Genomic DNA, 22,171 nt, shown 5'->3' with positions numbered 1-22,171 from the left:
ACAAAGAGCTTTTTTTTTTTTTTTTTTTTTGGTAAAGTTAAGAAGAAGGAAGATACAGAGACGCCAGTTCTGTTAGAGACGTACAGTTTTCAAACCACTCAGAATGAATTCACAAAGATACAGTCTTGCCGGCCTTGCATCCCTGGCAGGGCTGTCCAAGCAAGAAAGTTCTCATCAGCTGCAGAGCTGATGAGGAAGCTGTTGCAGGCAGAGGGACCCTTGGAATTGGAGGCTTTTAAGGCCAGCCTGCAGTTGTATTTTTCTTGGTAGGAAACTTCAGGTTGACCTATAGAAAAAGAGGTAGCGAGAAAAATCACCTTCAATTTCGTATTGAAGTAGACATGTGGGTTCCTTTGGTGGAAATGTAAGCATGGAGGCCACTTTGGTGATGAGCAGTAAGTAGAAATGGAAACTCATTGAGGCTGTTAACCTAGTTCTTACAGTGTTGAATGACAAACACGAATGATCAAATGTATAAACCAGAACGCATGCATCCATTGGTCGTTTTACCACCAGGAAAAGCGCTTGTGACACTCACACTCCGGTAGTTGCATTGTGTGCTTTTCAACCTGTAGCCCTCAGACTGTTCACGTGTGTATTGCTCTGCATTACAGTACAGTAAGATTGCAGTACTGGAGGGCTATGAGTTGTGAGTTGACAACGCTGACCTGGTGCTGGGGCATCTTCCAGGTGCCAGACAGTGGGTAACTTGCACTCTTGTTAAATCATCCAGCAGTTCCTTGTGTTGTTTGGAATGTGCAACCCTGGCAGCACTAGGTCAGTTAGTTGCTGTTGGCTAAGCCCTGGTCTTAAAAGTACTTGCAGATGTCAGTAAGCCCCATTACTTGGAAAACTGTTCATCTGTATTGCTGTAGCATTGGGATCTTGGCTTGTTACTGCTACCAGACCTTGCAGGAAGCTCGGGCTCTCAGCAGAACTGATGGATGGCCCTGTAAATAGAAGGGTGAGCTCATGGGATTAATCAGGGGATTTCCAGAGTCACTTGTTCTGTTTAGGTTTGTACGTATTGATACAGTGATACTGCCACAATGCCTTCAGTGTTTCAATGGGGATTTCTGAGGCAGGATAGAAAACAACCTTCTAGATGGCTTTTCCTCTTGTGCATAGCTAAGCATTTTCCTGGCCTTTTTTAAGGTGAACTTATTCCATCAATGCACTTCCTGATGACCCTGTTTTGTGTTTGAACCTGTGGTGCAATGGAGCAGTGCTGGGCAAGGAGGTAGGAGCCTGGGCTGAAGGAACTTGAGGCAACAAGAGAGAGACAGTTTGTTCTCACCAAGACAGTACCAAATGGAGCGTGCAGTTTTTACGTTGTTCTCATATATTGCTATGTCATTGCCAGTTCCTATAATATTTATGGAACATTGCAAACTTTCTTGTTATAAAGCACTCGTTTCACGTTGGAATGTCTAACAGGTTATGCTTTCTGCAATGCTTTGAGGAAAGAACTGAAGGCACTGAAGTTTTGGTCAGCTTTGGGTGTTGTTTAAGAAACTTAAGGCATTACTTACCCTACTGTGAATTAGAATTGTATGTATCATGGTGTGCTTAGGGCAGGTAACTAAACGAGAGCACGTCACAGCATTCTCAGCACGCTGCTGTTTAAGAGCAATGTGTTTCTCCACAGTATTTCTCCAAGACATTTGAAGTGTTTTTTTCCCACTCTTACCTCTTGTCTGTGAGCTCCTATGTTGAATTTCTCTCTTTTTTTTTAATTTTTATTTTAATTAAAAAGAAATGGGGCAGAAGAATCCGTGTTTCATCTAATGCATGTAGGAATCTGAAAACTGCTTTTCCTCAGTCTAGGGATGAATTCTGAACAGAGCAAAGTAATAATTAGGGAAGAATGCAGAGCCATGGCTTCCTATGGAAACAAACCTAAGCGTTGTTCTCCCTCCATCCCAACATACCAATGTAACTGAAATAATCTATTTATTTAATTGCATGGCAGCTCATTTATAGTAATGACTCAGTTCTTATCTTTTCCTGGGCATTATTGCAGTATTTGCGTATATCTGAGCATCTCTGGCAGAATATTGAAAGATAATTTGCAGTGCAGGAACGTCAGAGAAGGAGATCCAGAAATCACATCTATCCTTGGCAGTGCTTCTCCCCTCAGCTCCCACGGGCTGCTTTTTTTTTTTCTTTTATAGAAAAAACAACTGGTTACTGTTAAAGCTTTCTGGATTTCTGTTTTACTTACACTGAGTGTGACAGTGACTGACGAGCTGTACATCATTAACCATGCGTGACTGGGATCAGTCTGTCCTCATGGAGCAGTGGGTGCCCTTGAGTCACGAGGTATGTTCTGTCTTACAGGGAATGAGCGTGTGTGTCTAACTTTTCCTCCTCTTGTGCTCTTCTACTGTGCATTTGTTAAACAAGGAACTCCCCAATTCAAGCTACATTTGTATCCTTACAATCTTGAGAGGTAAGCTTTTTTTTGTGTGTGTAGTTAAATGCAACCACTCAGCTGTAACTTATAATAGCAATAACACGTTGTGATTGTAGGCCATTTCCTTGGATATTTCAAGAAGATGGAGTTTGGGGTTTTGTTCTTGGTAGTATGACTGTCTGTACTGTATATTGTAGTGTGTGGGCACTCAGGTAGCTGTGGCAATTCCTAATTCCGCATGGATTTAGGTGACTGTGGAGGCTTTTCCAGCATGGAAGTGGCTTTCACTTCCCCTTATGGAACACCTGAAGAACTGTACCTGCACACAGCTTTTAGATCACTTTACAGAACTCTACAGTAGTGCACATTGTCAGATTATGATCATTGTTGATTAATGATATAGCATTCATATTTAATTAAACTTGGTGTACGTATACAAAATGATCTTGTTTCAGCACATGCATGCACAAAAGACTCGCAGATATCACTGTAAAACACTTAATTGGCGTTCTTGCTTGTTTCAGTGCAGGGATATCTTGCAATCTCCAAACAGAAAAGTTAGCAAGTATGTTTAACCACGGCTTTTATTTCATTATTTCGTACCCTTTGGCTTTGCTGTAATTGGACTGCTAGGAGGAACTTGGATTCATGCCCTTAATCATGAACTTACCTGTAAGGGCTCAGCAAACAGGCTCTGTCATTCCAGCTTGTTCCCTCAAAACATGGAGGTGGAATTTCCAGCAGAACTCATGTAGGAGCAACAGCTGGGCAAAATATTGGCTTTAATCAGTTTTTAAGAAGTCTGGAGGCCCACTGAGTAATACTTCTTGTGTATGTGAATCCCTCAAATTTCAGGATTCTGTTATTTTTGGCAGGAACACAAGGCAAATATGCATAGGTAATGATTGAGCTGTCTAAGAAGGAAGCTGCATGTGTTTCCTGCCCCCCTTTCCCCTGACCAATAACTATTGCTGTAGAAATGGTAACAGTCATCGATCTGAGGCTTCAGGCAGAGATATAGGGGTTCTGTTTGCTTTTTCCTTCCCTCGTCAAAATGGTGTGATGAAGTTTGAAAATAGATCAGCTCTTTGATCTTTACCAGTTATTTTTAGTTGTGCTATGCAGCAGTGCTGTATTTTGTTTGTGTATGTGGAGCAGCACTGCAGTAATGCTATAGAATTCAAGCACTGTGTTGGTTTCAGTATAGCTGTGTGCATTTAAAAAAAACAAAACCAACAAACCACAGACCGACCTGTTCTTGAGAGTGGAGTCTACTAAAGGACCCAGTTCTTAGCAATGGGATCACTGCTTTTATGTTACATCTCTTACAGCTACCTTGTAAGCTTCCAACAGCCTGACTGAACACTGACCCCCACTCCAGTTAAGTGATTCGTCCCAACTTGCAGTAGAAAACCAGCCCTGATGTTGGAATTTGAGCTATTTTCCTCATTCTTAATCCTGAGTGTACTCAGAAAGAAAAGGCTGGGAGTGCTTAGGTGCTGGTGTGCATGTCTGGATCTGTTGCTGCCTTGGCAATCATTGTTTTTGCAGTGCTGGAGGAAGAGATGATGGGAAGTGTGCTGCAAGAGTTTTTGTGAAAGGTGATTTATGCATGACAGAGATGTGACTAAAAGCAAAAGATTCCCCAGGAGTGTGTGCTAGATCTGAACAAAGAGAGGAGGAGGGATAGTAGAAGTAGCCAAGAAGATGTAGGATGCCTAAGTTTAGCACTTATGTGGTCAATAAATAAAGGGTACTGGGTCGTGGAGAAGTAGACTGCTTGTATGAGAGTTTCTCCATGAATACAAGAATTAGGCTGGGTTTAAGTGGCCTGCGCTCCATTGTTGCTCTGAGTATAAATGCAGCTTTTCATTGCTCAGGTGAGCTGGAGCTGCCAGCACCCAACGACACGGCACAGCTACTCTGCTTCAGCGCATGGGGAAAAAAGGTCGTGTCTAGCTTAGCTTGCAGTCTGCCTGTTTAGATGAAAACAAAAAACAAGAACCCTTGGAGGAGGGAAATCCCACTTAGAGCATTGGTTTCCACTTTCATGCTCAGTTCTGCTCCAGACAAACAAGCTTTCTTCTCTCCAGAAGCTTTTTTCTGTGTAGAAATCAGTCAGCACAGTCAATTCCTGCAACACTGTGGGGCAGCAGATCAGATTCTGCAGCAGATCCTAGTGAATGTTCAAGTGTTTTCATTTTCATTCTTCATGTAATAGCCGTTCAGTAACAAGAAAGCAAAGAGTCGGAAGTAGATTGTTGTGAGTGCCTCGGTGCTGTCTGCTGCAGTATGGCTCAAAACCAGAAGAGGAAAGAAAACAGCAAGGTTGGGTAGGAAGCTTTTTTTCCCCGTTCTATTTTTACCTTACTGTTACTGTAGCGATAGAAATTAATCATCATTCTGGAAACAGTCATTTTTATGAATATTTGCATATTTTCCTATTAAATAAATGGCAGTCTATTGAGGAAGGAAAAAACAACGCAAAGCATTTTGACTTTGTGTCTCACAAGCTGAGATTTGGGGGGTTACGCAATGCTGTAGCTACGGAAGTAGGGACAAGATTTGACCCCCAATTTCTTCTCAGTGTCTGCATGCAAATCTTATTCCAAATAAAAACATCTTTCAGATGGTCCTTATTATATTTTATCTTCAAGGCCTTTACAAAACTTGAGATACTTCGTAACACTTTGACATACGTAAGGCGCAGTCTCTCTATTGGAATATTCACAAGATTTATTAAAACTCTTCTGTGAAATAAGTTCTGGTTTAAATGTTCTGTCCTTGAAAATTTCACCTCAAAGTCTTAGTTCCCCTCTGTTTCAGCAGAAGTTGCCTGTATGTATGTGAGTGCTGAGCTTAGCGTTCAGACCAGAACATAGTTAGCCTGGAGAGCTAGTTCCTGCAAGCAGCACAGGCTTAAAATATTAGTCTCTAATCTTGTGACAACCCTTCTAACAAGAGTAAATCATTACCCTAATGTTGCTTCATAGTAATTCTATTACAACATGTCCCAGAATTGTTTTTCTCCTATATCAAGCTGGAGTTTGTTTTACACTGTGAGGAAACAAAGTCTGATCTGACAGACACACAGTTTTGACCTAGGCTACGTGATGAACTCTATTTTTTTTCCTTATGTTAATGGAATTAACATAATTTATTTTCCTTATGTGAAACTGCACACTTTAGATACATAGGTATGTGTGAAAGCTGCTGCTCTTTTCCTTGTTTTGTGTACCTCCCTGTATACCTAGAAGAATGTTCATCCTCCTGTTTTGTTTTCTACATTAATAATGCAGAGAAAGGTTTAGCATACGGAAAACTTGCCTGTAAGTCTAAAGGTCTTATTGAGGGGGCAAAGGCTTCAAGTTTGCTAGATCAAGACTGATCTTATCTGTATACTTGACTCATCAAAATGAGGCACTTTGAGCAGCGTTCAGGCAGAAGGGTGACCTGATTTGCGCAGCTGCTCAACATCTGTGACTGTTCAGTGCCTCTCTTTAATCAAACAAGCTTAAACACTTAAGCTTTACAAGTAATTTTTCGGTCAGTTAGTCAGTTTCCGCTGTTGTGCCAAATAGGTATGTTTCCCAAATGCTGCACAGCTTTACATTGCAGCATTTACATGCATACGTTGCAGGAGCAGGCTTTCTGCAGTGCAGGTGAGCATACAACCTGTAAGAGCATGAGACAATCTTTCATAGCCTTATTTGGTGCCTGAGAGAATGCTCGCCTTTGATTTCCAACTGGAGACCTGCATTTGACATAAATAAGCTGGGCTTAGAGAGTGGTGGTGAATGGAGTTAAATCCAGCTGGTGGCCGGTCACAAGTGGTCTTGCCCAGGGGATGGAATTGGAGCCTGTCCTTTTCCACCTCTTTATTGATGACCTGAATGAGGACATTGTGTGCACCCTCAGTAAGTTTGCAGATAACACCAAGCTGGGAGGAAGTGTCGATCTGCCTGGGGGTAGGAAGGCCCTACAGAGTGATCTAGACAGACTGGATTGCTGGGCTGAGGCCAGTGGGATGAAGTTCAACAACACCAAGTGCTGGGTCCTTCACATTGGCTACAACAACCCCAAGCAACATTACAGGCTTGGAGCAGAGTGGCTGGAAGACTATGTGAAGGAAAAGGACGTGGGGCTGGTGGTTGACACTTGGCTGAACACGAGCCAACAGTGAGCCCAGGTGGCCAAGAAGGCCAGTGGCATCCTGGCTTGTATCAGGAATAGTGTGGCCAGCAGAAGCAGGGAGGTGATAGTCCCCGTGTACTCAGCACTGGTGAGGCTGCAACTCGAGTACTGTGTTCAGTTTTGCACCCCTCACTGCTAGAAAGACGTGGAGGCCCTGGAGTGTCCAGAGAAGGGCAATAAAGCTTTGAGAGGTCTGGAGCACAAGTCTTATGAGAAGTGGCTGAGAGAACAGGGATTGTTCAGTCTGGAGAAGAGGAGGCTCAGAGGAGACATTAGCACTCTCTACAACTCCTTGAAGGGAGATTGTGGTGAGGTGAGAGTTGGCTCTTCTCCCATGTAACTAGTGATAGGACTAGAGGGAATGGCCTCAGGTTGTGCCAGCGGAGGTTCAGGTTGGACGTTAGAAAATACTTCTCTGAGGGAGTGGTCAGGTGGTGAAGTCACCGTCTCTGGAGGTGTTCAAGAAGCATTCAGATGTTGTACTGAGGGACATGGTTCAGTGGGAAATATTGATGATAGGTGATCGGTTGGACTGGATGATCTTAGAGGTCTTTTGCAACCTTGGTGATTCTATGGTAAGTGAATATACCCAACAGAAGAGTAACCAAAGAGGGTTTTTGGAGGAGTCCAAATACCCCTTGCGGAAAGTGCAAAGACATCTTGCTATGAGGTTAGTATTTTACTCCAAAGAGCAAACTACGTAGAAGAGTACCAATGGGATTTTAGGCAATAGAATTGTGGTCATGGATTTAGGAGAACTTATGCAAATAGTAGTCTGGCCCAACTTCATCCTGGTCCCAAATTTATCCCATCAATAAGCTTGCATAGGTCCTGCTATTCAGGGCTAAATAAGCACAGCAGACTGCTGGGGTTATGCTAGGTAAGTACTTAATGTGTGACTGTGCAGTGGGGGGGGAGTGGGAGAAATGCGGAAGGGAAAGAGGAATACCTCAAATGTACTTCTCATATTAAACTGGGAGAACAGAGGGAGAGAGTGTAACTGTTCTCCATCCACTTGTAGAGGAAATTGTTGTATTTATTAGTAGCTGTTACGGGAAGAGCTCACAGTGAGATTCGTTTTTCCCTCTGAGCTCAAAGCCTCAATGAGTCATTTTTAAAAACTTTTTCCCCCCAGGAAAAAAAATCCCTTATTTCTGTGCCCAGGCAAATATTGCAGCTGTTGTAAAGGTGGTTGTAGTCCAGAAAGCCACTGATTTGAGGTCTGAAGGGGCAAACTGAAGCATTATCAGAGAACGTGTGGGTTTGCTGGATGTCACATGCTTTGGTTTGAGGTACAGATAACCTCTCCAATAATAATGGAAGCGGCGCTGATAAGATGCAATGCCGCAGTTCCAAATGTGCACAGTACTAAATGGCATCCAAGTGATTAAGTCCTGAAGATATCTGTTGTATTGGCACTGCGCCGACTGTGCTGCTGCTGCCAGAGCATTCCTGCCCAGCACTGTGGCATCCTTTCTCCCACAGAGGAGAGCAGTGGACGCTTCTGCTCCCTGCAGGCCTTGCACTGTGGGGTTTGGCTCCCCAGCAAAATTGGGCTGGCAGGTGGCAAAGGATTAGTGAGAATGCTGCTAATTCCTGAAGATGTACTAACATCTGATCTAATGGATTTGCAACAATATGCTCCTTTTCTTAGCTTCCCGCTGATAAGTCATCATTAAGTTTTTCTCCCGGATTGGAAGATTTTACTCCAAGGGATGTGGTGCATGATGGACATCTTATCTCATTTTTATTGAGGAAAAGGCAAGCAGAAGGGGTTTGCAGCAGTGTCTTTGCTACAGAATGTGGTGAGCAGAAGTCTTTTTGCTTGAAACTCTTCAGCTGGCAACCCTAGCCAATCCCCTTCCTTCTTGGAACGTTCTTTTCCAATTTAGACAGGAAGCAGAAAATTAATTAATGGGTGGATCTGTGCCACTTCAACCACTCAGGTCAGCATGCTGAGTCATTTGGATGCCATGTCTAACTTACTCTCTGTCATTTTTGTAGCCCTAAGTAGAGGATACCAAGCGTATAGGCCAGCAGCCTGGGAGGAGTTTGAGCGTATACTTCAGTCACAGTACTTCCAGGTATTCTCTGTACTTTTCGACTTGATGCTTATTTTTTTCCCCATCCACTTAATCTATAACTATTGCAGTGCTTGCACTCATCGTTGTTGATTGTGCCATGCCAGTTACTGCTTCTCAGGTAGAGTGCGCAGGAGAGGAAAGAAGTGAACTTTTCTTACAGTTGTCTTTTGCCTAGATTTAAATGTAGACAAGTGTTATTGTGTCTTGTGAACAACTTATTTATAAAGTAGTCTACATTGAATCTGTAATTTATTGCCCTTACTACTTTTTTTTTTTCTTGTGGGGAAGAGATCTTTGGAGGAGGAACAACCACTTCTTTGATATCTTAACACTAATTCTTGCTTGGATGCAAATAAAAATGGATGTGCTTGTTTATACAGTTAGCAAAAGTTGGCGCCATATTAGAGCTGGACTAATCTAACCTCCATCTGTTCGTGGGTCTTCCAAGAAAAACAAAGTAGCTATAAAGATTGTTCTTAATCAAAGCTGTAGTGTTATGCTGCTTTTTGTTAAAGGTGGTTTTTTTTTGCAAAGAATAGATTTTATTTGTAAGTACGTGTTGATGCTGTGGCGTAATGTCTTTCATTGAAGTAGCGGTGCACCGCTGAACATCAGATAAGTGGAATGCTCTGTAGGACTGTCTGGTGTTTTCTGGAGGAAGGGGGGAAGGCTTTCTGGTCAGAGTAACACGCTTCTCATATTCTTTAGCACATCTGAAGCTGAGAGTTCTTAACATGGCTACAGATATAAACATATTTGTAATACATATACACTTTGCTAGTTGATAAGTTCAGTTTTTTAGAGGGCTTTGTGTGTAAGTGTGTGGTTTCAGTGCTATATAAAATGTCCCAATATCATCATGCTTTAAACAGTGTGCAGAAACAGCAGTTTTTTCTATTTTTCCTCCTTAAAGCTGAGCACCTATAGATCTTCTATGTTGGGGTGCCAGTAGCACAGGCAGCTGAATCTGTGCATCTGTGATATGCACCATCTGTGGTTTGGTTTGGGTCTAGGAGAGCTGCTGTTGTATTACTGCACAAGGAGATGTCAGGTTTGATTTGTTGGTTTGGAGCAAGACTAATCCTCCTGACCCCAATTCCTGAATTTCTTTTGTGCAAGTGAGATCTAGTTTCAGTTCTTCATTGTGTGCAGAAAGTGACTGTATGTCTCGAGAATGGCCAGGATGTGTTTAGCAGCAAGATACCCAATAAATATTGTAAACACTTCTGCTGGAGATGCTTCATCATCCATATGTAAGCATAAACTTGAGTTCAGTGGAGTACCAGAGCTTGCAAATGGAACAACGCTGCGCAGCTCCTGGGAGGTAATGGCCATTGGTTCTAGGCAGTGCACAAAGCATGAGAGTGTGGAGATTATAAGGAAGAGTGCGGTTATACTGTAAGCAACTCACCTCCAGGAGGTTCTGGCTGCAGTGTTGTGAAGAATCTTCTATAAAAAAAGCTTTTAGGAAAGAACAGCACACGAGGGTGAGGTGTCCTTAGCAGCTCATCTTGCTAAGAAGATTAGTGAGTTGCTACAGTATGTTATACACCATTTTTATGAGCAAATACACATTGGTATATATAGATTTATTTTATATAAACTCCACCTAAAATCCCAGCAGGGTACGATCTCACGGTTACAGCTGAATTCAGTTTTTGTACAGAAGTGTGAACTGGCAGAAGTTCTTGTTTTCAGTGCATTTAAAAAAAAGTTGCATTTACAAAAGTGATGGAACACCCTGCGACCTTCAGTCCTTGTTACTGTAATTCATACTCCTACCTGTTTCAGTGCTTTGATTTAGTCTTTGGTGTCTGGAGATGAGAGGCAAAATTCTTTTGCCTTACAACATCCTTTAAGGGAAGTTGACATCGTGACTTCAAAGGGAGTTGTCATTGAAATTGGAAGAGAGGAACCTTTATTTCTGGAACACTTGCTTGAGGTTTTGGGCACAGTACTCATCTTCATGCGTTAATGAGCTGTTGGCAGATATATTCTTTGTCCTCTTGTCTGCTTAGGCTTCAGAGCTCTTCTTGGTGGTGGGGGCCGTGCATGAGCGATGTGGCCCAGTTGGACCTTCTAATTCTATAAATTACACGTGCATGGTCATTAGCTTGTTTTGAGATTCTGATTCCCAGTCAGAGTTTCCAAGTATGACAAGATGCTTTGGTGCATTGTTAGTTAGGAACCAGCACTATCTACTGTGTTGTGCAGCAGTAAAACTTAAAAAAAGAGTCTTTGTGGTTATACTTTGCCTTTAAATATTATCACACAGCCTCTTTTCAAACAAAACAAAAATAGAAAATGCTTGGTTTTGTTTTTGCAGGGTCTGGCAGAAGTTGAGCTTCCTCTTTGGTGCTGGTTGCAGCCACTTGCCTGCAGAGATGTGTTTCTTTAAATATTTACTGAATGCCACCAGAAGAGGGACACAGCTCCAAGGGCTGATAGACGATGTGACCAAATACTTACTCTAAAGCGTGGCTTGCTGAGTGCATTCATTATTCACTTAGTAACTTGTTATTGGTGTCAGTGATAGAATTAATCTATTTGCTCATTTCACTTTTTTTGCTGATAGACATTGAAAAGGACTTGTTCAATAAGCTTGATGTGTTTTTGTAGTTGTTTTAATATCCTTTTCCAGGAATGTTCTAAAATTACTCGTATTCAATAATTTTTCTGCTGACTTGCATACGCATTCATGTGACGTAATCTCTTGACCTGGCAACAGTAGTAGTCCTGGACCTAAGTTTTGTTGAAGTGTTGGAGGAGCACAGCATACAATGAACTGGTGGATGTGGTCTGTCTTGCCAAAATGCATTAGTGTCAGAAATGGTAGACAAGGGTGAATGTAAATGCAGGTCTCACTGGTTTTTCTTTTTCCCACTCTTTGCATTCTTTAAATTGATTTCAGTAAAATTCTAAGATTATATAAATATATATAAAATTAATATATAAAAATAAATGTATTTTATATATATATATATATAATTATATATTATATATTCTAAGAATATATTTGCTAACAGCAGACTTAAATTTCAATAATGAGATGTCTACAGGCTAAACAAATGTACCTATCAAGTAGCTTTATAATTTACAATGGATACTTGATTCTCCCTTGTAAGTTGCTAGAAGACTTTTGTTCTGGTGTTCCATGTACTAAAGGCATACTGGCTTCAATACTGAGAGGTATTTTGGAACGTGAGCAGAATTTATTTTGGAGTCCTACAGTACTTGCTGAATCTTCAGTTATAGAGTACATTGCTAATGGAATTGTATGTAGTCATTGCAAATGAGCCAAGGAAATAAAATCATCTCAGCTGTAGTATCAGAGAGGAAACGTTCTGCCAAGGAAATAAATAACTTGGGGAAACTCCCACTTTCAGAGTATATATTCTGGGGGAACTCCCTTCGCATCTGTCAGCAGCGGAACTGTGTGCAGGAATAGGACTTGGTCTGTTGCATTTGTACTTCTCAGTTCCATGATGATGGTGAACTATGCTAAATTGTGCTACCTGTGCTGGTGAAGGATAGCACGTAATGATCAAATCAAAGTCAGTACGTCACCTTCTTGTGCTTCTGCCAAGTTTAGGCAGGGGGAGCTAACAACAATTTACAATTTCATTTTAAAATTGATATATCCTTCCTCTTTAAGTTTATTTTAGATACTGTAGATCATGTGTGTGTATTAATATACTGTTCTATATAGGTACATATATATGTAGAAATATACGTATCTGGTCTACTTATAGTATATTATTATAACTTCCCTTACTGGGGAAGAACTGGAAGGAGGAAATGATAGCAGAAGTTTTAGGAACTGTCACTTATCTGGCATTGAAAGTGGATTTCTGGAAACCCAGGCTTTGCTTCTTCCCTTTGATATCGATAACGATTATTATTGTTACTGTTCTGCAGGTCACCTGGCAGAAGTAATTCTGATGCATGGTTATTCACATTTTCACAGGGCTGCCTTACCTAGCAGATGAAGTATTCAGGTGAGTAACTTAAACCAGCTCTTTTACAATACGTGGTTGTAGAGTATACTGTTAACAAATGTATTCTGTCAGTATATTGGAAGTTTCCCCACTGTGATCTAGAAGCTTGGTTTGGTTGAATCACTAAAACAATAAAGCTTATAATAATCTACTCCTGATTCAAGCTTATTAGCCAGTAGAACATATAGTTGTCTTTCCTGTCTTACTATACTACAAACTTTTACCTGAAGAGATAATGTATGAACTCTTAACGTTACTCTGAGTGGAACCTGACCAGTAGGATGGCTACTTGCTCTGGTAGAAGAGAAGTGGTTTTTGTGCTTCTGTTCTCCTTGTTGGTTTGTTAATTTTTCTGCCTCATCTCTTGCTCAGTCTGCTTTTATCTGCGGTCCATTCTTGCAGTTTCCTGTAAATTGGTCAGTAGGAGGAAGCTCTCATGCTGCAGATAGCTCAACACATCAGCTGAACCATTGCGTTAACCGGTGAGGTTATTATAGCATGAGATGCACCTTTTATTGCTCTTGCTTTCGGTAAACTTGGGGTAGGTGTGGTTACTTCTGACTGCAAACAAGAGCTGTTATTAACATTGGCAGAGATGACTGGCTGTCTTTCAAAAGCAGTGGTCCTAATGGAGTGAAAACCAAATGTAAAGATGCTTTTGATGTTTTGGTTCTTCCTAAGTGAGATCTCATACTGTCAAAGAGATGAAGCGACTGCTTTTGGTTGAAATTCTCCCTGAGCTGGGTTGGGGCAAGGTCTCACTGATGTTGTGGGGACAAATAAAGGTTAGTAGCCTGAAAACCATATGCCAGCATTCCTTGCAAAACTGAATTTTGCGTTGAGGAGGAGGACTTATTTATTCCTTTTTCACTCCTGTGACAGACATGTTGATCAAACCCATTACAATTTTGTATCTATTCAGGCTCTGTATTTGTAGTTTTGAAACACAGCCCTTCTGATTAATGTTTGGTCTAGAAAGCTAAGCTGAATTTTCATTCTACTATATGAATGATCATCTGTGAAACACACAAACACTCTTTGGTGGTTTTGGTGTGTATTTGTTCCTCACTAGAACACCAGCTTGTGTCTGTGCATGTGTGAGGTGGCCTCAGTTCTGACAGTATTCATTCTCTATGACCATCTGGACAGTGATAGAAATCACCGGAGAAATCGAAAGGGGATGTTGGAACTTGAAATAAAAAATTCTGTATATGTGAGGGCTTATATGAAGAGGACATCATCAGAAAGATTAGAATGGAAAAAGTAGTACTTCAGGAACATACTGAATGTATGAAATATTAACAATGAGACTGCGGAGCCCACAGAGCATTGTGTTACGGCTGCAAACTTTGGAATGGTAAAACCAAGGCTAAAGTGTATCAGACTGATGTTTGGAATGGATGTTTTGCAGTGTTACATCTACTCGAGCACTGCCTCTTTTGATCATAGCTTTTTTTAATGAGGTAGAGATAATGGCTGAAGGATAGTAATGCAAGCTTAGAAGAGTATGCTGGGTATCAGAGAACAATCGTAACATAGCAGAGAACGGGGAGAGGAAGGACTGCTTTAAAACACTCTGTTAATTATTAATATCAGTTGCTAATTTCAACTTTATGGTGTATGGGACAAATTCCCATAAGACTTGTGCTTCAGATCTCACACAGCTTTGTTGCCCTTCTCTGGACATGCTCCAGAGCCTCAATGTCTTTCTTGTAGTGAGGGGCCCAAAACTGAACACAGCATTTGAGGTGCAGCCTCACCAGAGCTGAGTGCAGAGGGATGATCATCTTCTTGCTCCTGCTGGCCACACTATTTCTAATACAAGCCAGGATGCTCTTGGCCTTCTTAGCCGCCCGGGCACACTGCCAGCTCATGTTCAGCTGAGTGTCGACCAACATCCCCAGGTCTGTTACTTCCACACAGACACTTCCTCCCAACTTGCTTTAACCTGCAAACTTACTGAGGGTGCACTCAATCCCCTAGTCCAGGTCATCAATAAAAAGGTATTAAATGGACAGGCCCCATTACCAACCCCAGGGGAGAACCACTCGTGACAATTACCAGCTGGATTTAACTCCATTCACCACCACTCTCTGGGCTCAGCCCTCCAGCCAGTTCTTTACCCAGCAAAGAGTGTACCTGCCCAAGCCAGAGATGCCAGCACTGACAAACTGCTGAATTGCTAATTCACAAACTGCTGAAAAGTAGCATTCTTTGCAACTTTTGTTGAAAGATTTGTTAATTAAACCACTGAGTCAGTTGAGTACTGGTTCTTATTAAACAGCATTATAACATTGTCTTAATACGCTGTTCTTTACAGCACACAGTAAGTGTGCAGTGCATACTCTCTGCTTGCCTTTCCTGTATTGCCTGGCCTGGAAGGAGTCTATTCTGGAAGTAAGCTTAGCTCAGCATGTCGGTGTATGTAAGGCTTGTCGATCATTCTGCAGTACATGAGTTGCTTTTGAACTTTCTGGCACGGTGTGTTGGCTGATTGCAGACCAGTGAATGATCTGAATTCTTTCAGGAGCTCCAAATGAAAATAATAACGTGTAAAACAATGGCATTTATCTTCAACCATCAGCTGGTGATGCTTGTCCTGTAGCACTGTTGCCCTTATGTTGCAAACCCATGGATAAGGATTTCATTGTCTTGTGGTTTGTGTAGTGTCGAATGTACAGACAGGGCTTGCTCTGAAGCATGTATATGCTGCTCAGTCTTTCAGAACAGCCATTTCAAAGTTAGTGGGTTGAAGAGGGAAGGACAAACTCCAGCTATAGGGGGGGGAAAGGGAGGTGTAGGACTTAGCGTAGCTCTGTGGTGTGAGGCGAGGACCTGAAGGCTCTTCAGAAGCATGGCAGCTTTTCTGAGCCGTGCCTCTGCTGGTGCTGCCTGAGCACACTGCAAGGGAGAGGAGCTACCTTCTTTTTCTCCCATGGGAAAGCAATTGGTGGGAAGGTGAAGAGGAGGCAGGCAAGCACAGGAAAATCCCCCGCTGCGTGGCTCGCAGTCTCACAGGGGCTTGAGGTAACACACAGTTTGATTTACAGCCTCTGTGGGATATTGGGAAATCTGACAAAGACAGTGCTGCCCACTGACTCTGGGGGGAAACAGGAAGTAACAAAGGAAACCAGTCATTGCCTAGGCGTCCCTTTTGGCCACGCTGCAGTGCAGATGTACAAGCAGTCGGGGCACGGCTCCTCCTCTGTGTGTACAGTAGTTATCGCCGCCGCTCTCAGCGTTTTTCTACGCAAAAAGGAGAGGAGCACAGCGATGTTCCTGTCATGCCTGAGAGGGGCTATCAACTGCTAATGGCTTTGTCCTCGCAAAGGAAACTATCCTATGGTGAAAGTGTCAGCAGGAGAACTATGTGTCGGTTGGGCACGGTGACAAGGTGAGTGCGTGTTTCTGGCTCGTATTTCTGTCATCTTTCCTCTTTTAGGTAGGGAGCAGACTAAAACTAAGAGAAGAAAACTGACTTGAGGAAAAACGCTTTTAGCTTTTGCATCTTGTGCAGAAAACAGCCAAGAATTGGAGGGGGAAAAATGAAGAGAGTATTGGTTGGAAATGCTCACCTGATAAGAAAAGCAAGTTGAATGGAGTGAACTTATTTATCCTGTGCATGTCTGTCAGGCTTAGTTCTCTATTCCCTTTGTCCTTAAGATTTATTTCTTCTCGGTGTTTATGCTACGCTTAATTCTTTTGAGCAGCTATTGTGAAAGGGGCTGTTGGGAGTATTAAGAAATGCGATGTGTAACTCAGAAGTGGGAGAGACATGAAGGGGTATTTCAGGAATACTGGGAATATTTATTAAATGATGGAAACGAGACCAGAAATTTTTGCAGCAGTTTTACAGATGATAAATATGTAGGTGGTCGAACTGGGGAACTTGTCTTTGCTCAGAATTGCAGAGAGCACATTAGGAACACTGTTACTAAATTTTTCTGTACGTGCAGTGCTGCCGTAGTTTTGGTTCAGCCTTTTGTGAATACTGAAATTTCAGTCATCTGCGTTATACCAGGAATGCATTCATTTCTGTAAGTTGCACGCATGGTTAGGAGGAAATCCACATCCTGCTGTGCTAGGTTTTACTTTCAAAACAGTATTTAAAGATTAGATGTTATCAGATATTATGGAATTAAAATTTTTCTCAGGCACAATTTGCATGGAGACTCTTGTGACAAATCCAGAACAGATTTCATTTTTACTGCAATTCAGGAGACTTGCTTTTTTGTTTTCACCATGACCAAAGGGCCTCCAGTACTGACCATAAATATTATTATAACCAGTGAGAGCTTTCAAGACAACTTTTGGCAGCTGTAGCTTCAGCAGTGAGGTTAATGTGTCTTTAGGCGTATACACGGCAAGGCGTGGGGATGATCACATCTGCCCTATGTTCTGCTGAGGTTCAGCAAGGAGTGAGGGCCCCTGGCTCTTTTAGGATACAGTCCTCAGTTGAATCAGCCTGTATCAATTTAATTGGGCTGAATGCAAATAGCTCGTAAGGCCAAAAGGGGTAGGTGTTCCTTCATAATCTGTTCCAGATGTGTTACGTGGCTGAAGGAGTTCATTCTGATAGTATTTGAGAAAGGTATACTCGTGGGGTAGGCTTGGACTAACTTTACTGATGCTTCCAGAGTATGCTGCAGACTGGCTTGGTCTGCCAAATAAAGTCTGGGAGACTGGTTTGCATGCCTGAATTAATTACAGTATTGACTGTGTCATGCTCAATAGTGTTAGCTGCACTGCTCTGTCTTTCAAAAAACTCTGTTGAGTGATGAAGCAAGTCCTATTAACTGCTATTCCAGTGTCTCCCACTATGCTTTAAAGTCTGTTGTCTCCCACAGAGGCTTAGAGTTGCCATGGGGGTCATCTGAGAAAGGAAGTGGTGCAAGGCCTTTTGCTGCTGTCATCCTCCGCTGGCTCAGATGGTTCATTTCAACAGTGTTTCTGGGAAATGAAGGCTGATTTAAGAGGCGCTTGTGCTGGGTCTGGGACTTGATGGAGAAAATTTAAAAATATATACCTAGTCCCTTGATGACAAGAACAGGAGGAATAAAGTATGTGGCTTTTACTAGAAGCTTGCATGAAAGAACTAGGCTAAGTATTGTTACCTGGTGTCTTGTAACAGAGGGCTGCCATCAGAGAGGGAGGGTAGCCTGGCCCTGGTGGCTCTTGGTGGGTCTCTCCTGTTATCTTCCTTGTCTGCTCAGTGGAAGAGGCTTTGCTGGGATGAAAGATGTAATGGGGTCTTTGGCTTGAAGGACAAGAATATAACAGCATAAAAAAAGGCATCTGGGAAATACCTTTTCATTCTTAATGATCGCAGAGCTAATAGGCTCCAACGTGACTTTAGTGCTTGCTATTGACCATCCCTGGTAATGAAGCATTGATCTGTTCCTCACATAATAGATTTAAAAAACAAAAAACATAAAAAAAAACCTCAAAAAACATCAAAAAAAAACATTTAGGAGGAATATTGAGAGTGGAAAGATCTATTTTGGGGAGCTGAAGACAACTATATTATAGATGCTAACATCAGGAAAATCTTCAAGAGCATCCATTCTTCTTTCATCCCACCCTCAAATAAAGATCCTGTGGATGTTTTGTTTTGACAGCTTTCTCCCAGCAGCAGGATGCAAAATAGCATCTGATATTCTTCTAGGATTATTTTGTATTCTCAAAAAAAAAGAAAAAAGAAAAAAAAAATCTGCTTGGGAATAGATTCAAAGTACTGATTTAAGAGAGTTATTTCAAATGTTTCAATCCGGAATACCACAGTCCTCCCTGTGTGTCAGTAACTTCAGCTCCAGCCTACATATGAGAATGGGAAGTGGGAAAGGTTACAACGAGATCCAGTAGATATGCATAGTTAAGCTGATCAGAAAGCCCTGTGTTTTCGCTTGCCCGCGGGGAGTTCCGCCACACCTTCTTTATTCACTCAGGTGGATTGGGGAAGTTTGAGGGTTTGGTCTGTATTTTCAGAACTGTTTTATTGTAAATCTGCAAAGATGAGGAATGATCCTCAAGAAGAGGAAGCAGAACCTGATACTTTGTTGTCCTTCCTTTTGGTTAAATCCTGTACTGCCTGCACTGTAGTGATGGACTCTTTACCCACTTGTTTCTCTGCTTCCATGTCATATTTTGGTGGTTGTTGTCTTCCTGCTATTCTGGCTTTCCAGCAGCTATCCATGTAGAAGGCTGCTGTGACCTAATCAAATACTTGTGTTTTCTGTATTTGCCTAGGGAGGGATACCCTTGTCCCCAGTGTTTGCCATTGCCTTCCTAGAATCTCAGCTTGTGGTTGTTTTGGATAACCTCCCTGAGGTACTTAACTCTCCCTTTTCTGAAATGTTTTCAATCTAAGTACAATAACACTGAGATTACTGCTTAATTCCAGAGGGGAGGTGCTAAAGTCCTTTCTTCTGCTCTTTGCTATTTGAAAATAAACCCATGATGATCTTCAAGCTGTTGGATGGCATTGAGACTAATGCTAGAGTTAGGTGAAGGAATCTGAGATCAGAGTAGATCTGGCTGAGTAAAAAGTTTCAGTTTTTGCTTCATCTCTTGTTCTGAATATAATTGGAAACAGACTGAAATCACTTAATGGTAAATTAGTTTCAAATGTTTGAATGTTGATGTATTAACTCTTAAATTCAGAAATTTGCCCAAGACTTGCCTTTGTGTTCCTCATCTCAAGGAAATGGCTCTTAGTACTGCAGTGTAGCTTAGCGTTAGCAGCCTGCTGATTAATGCCCTATTACCCCTTGACTTTTCTGCAAGACGTGGAAAAGTTATTTGAAGGATTCCTTTTTGTTTTCTTTTTTTATTTTAGACTTGATTCTTTTTTACTATTTGAGTAATTCTTAAATACTACAGGTCCATTTCTTGGCCCTATTAGTACACCACTATTGCTAGAAGTTTCATTGCGGAGAGGAGGAGGAAGGCCCAGCTCAGCTTGGAAGAATCTCAATTATGTGATAAGAACAGGAGTGGATTGGAGTAGAAAGGGTATAGCAGCAAAAGTAACAGATTTTGGTGAGTAGGAAGGTCCAGGAACAGGGAAGTAATTGTCCCCCTGTACAGCAGCACTGGTGAGGCTGCACCTTGAGTACTGTGTCCAATTTTGGGCCCCTCACTGCAAGAAAGACATTGAGGCCCTGAAGTGCCTCCAGAGGAGGGCAACAAAGCTGGTGAGGGGTCTGGAGCACAGGCCTTATGAAGAGCGGCTGAAGGAGCTGGGATTGTTCAGTCTGGAGAAGAGGAGGCTCAGGGGAGACCTTATTGCTCTCTATAACTACCTGAAGGGAGGTTGTAGTGAGCTGGGAGTTGGCCTCTTCTCTCGTGTGACTAGTGATAGGATTAGAGGGAATGGCTTCAAGCTGCGCCAGGGAAGGTTCAGGCTGGACGTTAGGAAATACTACTTCTCTGAAAGGGTGGTCAGGCACTGGAATGGGCTGCCCAGAGAGGTGGGCACAAAAAGGCTTTTTCAGGCCACCGACCCTGAAGGTGTTCAAAGAACGTTTGGATGTTGTGTTGAGGAACATGGCTTAGTGAGAACCATTGGTGATGGGTGAATGGTTGGACTGGATGATCCTGTGGGTCTTTTCCAACCTTAGCGATTCTATAGGTCTATGATTCTACTGGAAGAGAGCTAGGCAGCCATGGCGCCTGCAGTTTCTGCTGCGAGAACCTTTCTAGAGCCTTGCATCCTATTAACTGCCCTGGCACCTGTCCTGTTACACGGTGGGACGGTGGGCTTGTGAAGTTTTCCAGGCTGCCTAAAGAATTTCCCCTGCTGGAAGCTGCTAGTGATACGTTGTCAGCAAAGGTCAGCAGGTAGAACTCAGCGCTAGGCGGATCTGCTGGAACGTATCCTTGGGTCTCCCTTTGCTCCTGACACAAGCAGTGGAGATGAGATGCACTTCACTGTTGGCTCTGAGAGTACTGAGTTGTGCTATTGACTTCTGTTACTGTCCCTTTCAAGGAAAAGGGAAGCAAACACAGGATCCATTACATTTCAGTATTGTACTACACTTCCCCCCCCCCCCCCCCCCCCCCCATTCTAAACAGTCATTGCTTTTACAGAAATGAATTAATAGGTTTTATTCACAAAAGAACTTTACTAGTTTACCTCTTACCAGCAGAGGCCTTGAGCCCTACACCTGACTGTTTTGTGTCCAGGTCAGACTTACTGTTTGGTTCATCTGTGGATGCTTTTTTTGTTGTTGTTTTGTGTTCTTTGGCTGTTTTACGCAATTGGATTTTTAGCCCAATTCTGTTGCCAGTTGAAGAAAGAAGGGGTCTTACAGTGATACATCAGGCAGGAAAAAACTGCTGCTTGAAAGGATAGTTCTCCTGGTAACCTGTATAAGGTGGTGGCAGAAACAGTGGGAACTGCAAAGGCACTTTGTGGAGTGTGGCATTAATAACTGATGTATGAGTGGAAGGCATCCTGCAGCAATCTGAGATGGACTCGATTTGCATTGTCATGTATGTTGTTCAGTATAAGGTTACACACTGATGCTATTAGTTAGAATAAAACACACAAATATGAGAAGCATATTATTAATAACTGCATATGGTTACTAAAATCTGACCATTGATTCCCTCACTGTGCAGAAAACTACATTCAGTCCCCGTGGGTGGTATGGAGCTTTAGAGAAGAAACTGATTTTCTTTCTAGTCTCGGTGTTATCATCTGAGGCAGGCTTGAGATATAAATAGCAAAATAACATTTATTAAGCACTCTTCTATTTCTTTGACCACTGTCAGTCACTTTTGAGAACTGTACAAAAATAAATCGGGACTTTCTGTGCTGTGTTTTTTATACCTCACAAACTTCCTGGAACCTATGAGCACGCGTCTGTCCTTCATCCTTGACTGCTGAACCATGTTAGTTGTTTGGAAAACTTGGTTAAGGAAACAAGCTTTGTTTCTCAGTCCTCATTTCCTGAAGTAAAGTCTAACTGTGAAACTGCTCTTAATTAATTATTCTAAATTGCAGGAAGATGGCCTCAGAGGAGCAGGTCTGGCCGGTCCCAATGAAGGCAATTGGAGCACAAAACCTTTTGACCATGCCTGGAGGAGTGACCAAATCGGGCTATCTTCATAAAAAGGGAGGCACTCAGCTGCAGATCTTGAAGTGTAAGTTCAGTGGTTTTAATTTTTGCCTTTAGAGCCATAAACACATTCCTGTTAACGGGCTCTTTAATCAAGCCAGTCTTCCTCTTTCTGCATTGTAATACAATTTTACAGGAGTATATGTATTAAAGACTCATGTTGAAAGAATTTGCTTTAATTGTTTTGAAACTGGAAGTCTTAGATGATAAGTGTTATGATTGATTTTTCTTGTATTTAGCTAAATCTCTTGTCAGGGCCTTAAGTAAGACTTTAAGGCAGAAACAGATGGGACGTGTATCAATTTTAAATATTCGTTTATAAAATAAATTAGTGCTCAGCTTTTTCTACAGTTGGTT

General features: G+C 42.1%; 1 protein-coding gene across 18 annotated transcripts in view; it reads left to right on the top strand.

Annotated features, from left to right (window-relative positions):
* SH3BP2 (SH3 domain binding protein 2) overlaps window positions 1–22,171 on the top strand; it is a 35,630-nt gene that overhangs the window by 1,582 nt on the left and 11,877 nt on the right. For 4 of the 18 annotated variants that reach the window (XM_046940214.1, NM_001397013.1, NM_001031165.2 and 1 more), the window contains exons 2-3: window positions 12,613–12,692; window positions 21,700–21,839. In XM_046940214.1, coding sequence (XP_046796170.1) covers window positions 12,640–12,692; window positions 21,700–21,839 — 193 coding nt within the window. In that variant the 5' untranslated portion in view covers window positions 12,613–12,639. Of the gene's footprint in view, window positions 1–2,174; window positions 2,323–7,518; window positions 8,695–12,612; window positions 12,693–15,872; window positions 16,087–16,225; window positions 19,020–21,699; window positions 21,840–22,171 lie in introns of those variants that run through there. The other 14 variants (XM_046940219.1, XM_040699059.2, XM_015285781.4 and 11 more) reach the window with 11 other exon arrangements.

The sequence above is a fragment of the Gallus gallus genome, chromosome 4 (genome assembly GCF_016699485.2).
Source record: "Gallus gallus isolate bGalGal1 chromosome 4, bGalGal1.mat.broiler.GRCg7b, whole genome shotgun sequence".
Taxonomy (NCBI): Eukaryota; Metazoa; Chordata; class Aves; order Galliformes; family Phasianidae; genus Gallus; species Gallus gallus.
The sequence above is the reverse complement of the archived record's forward strand: the minus strand, read 5'-3'. Positions and strand labels throughout refer to the sequence as shown.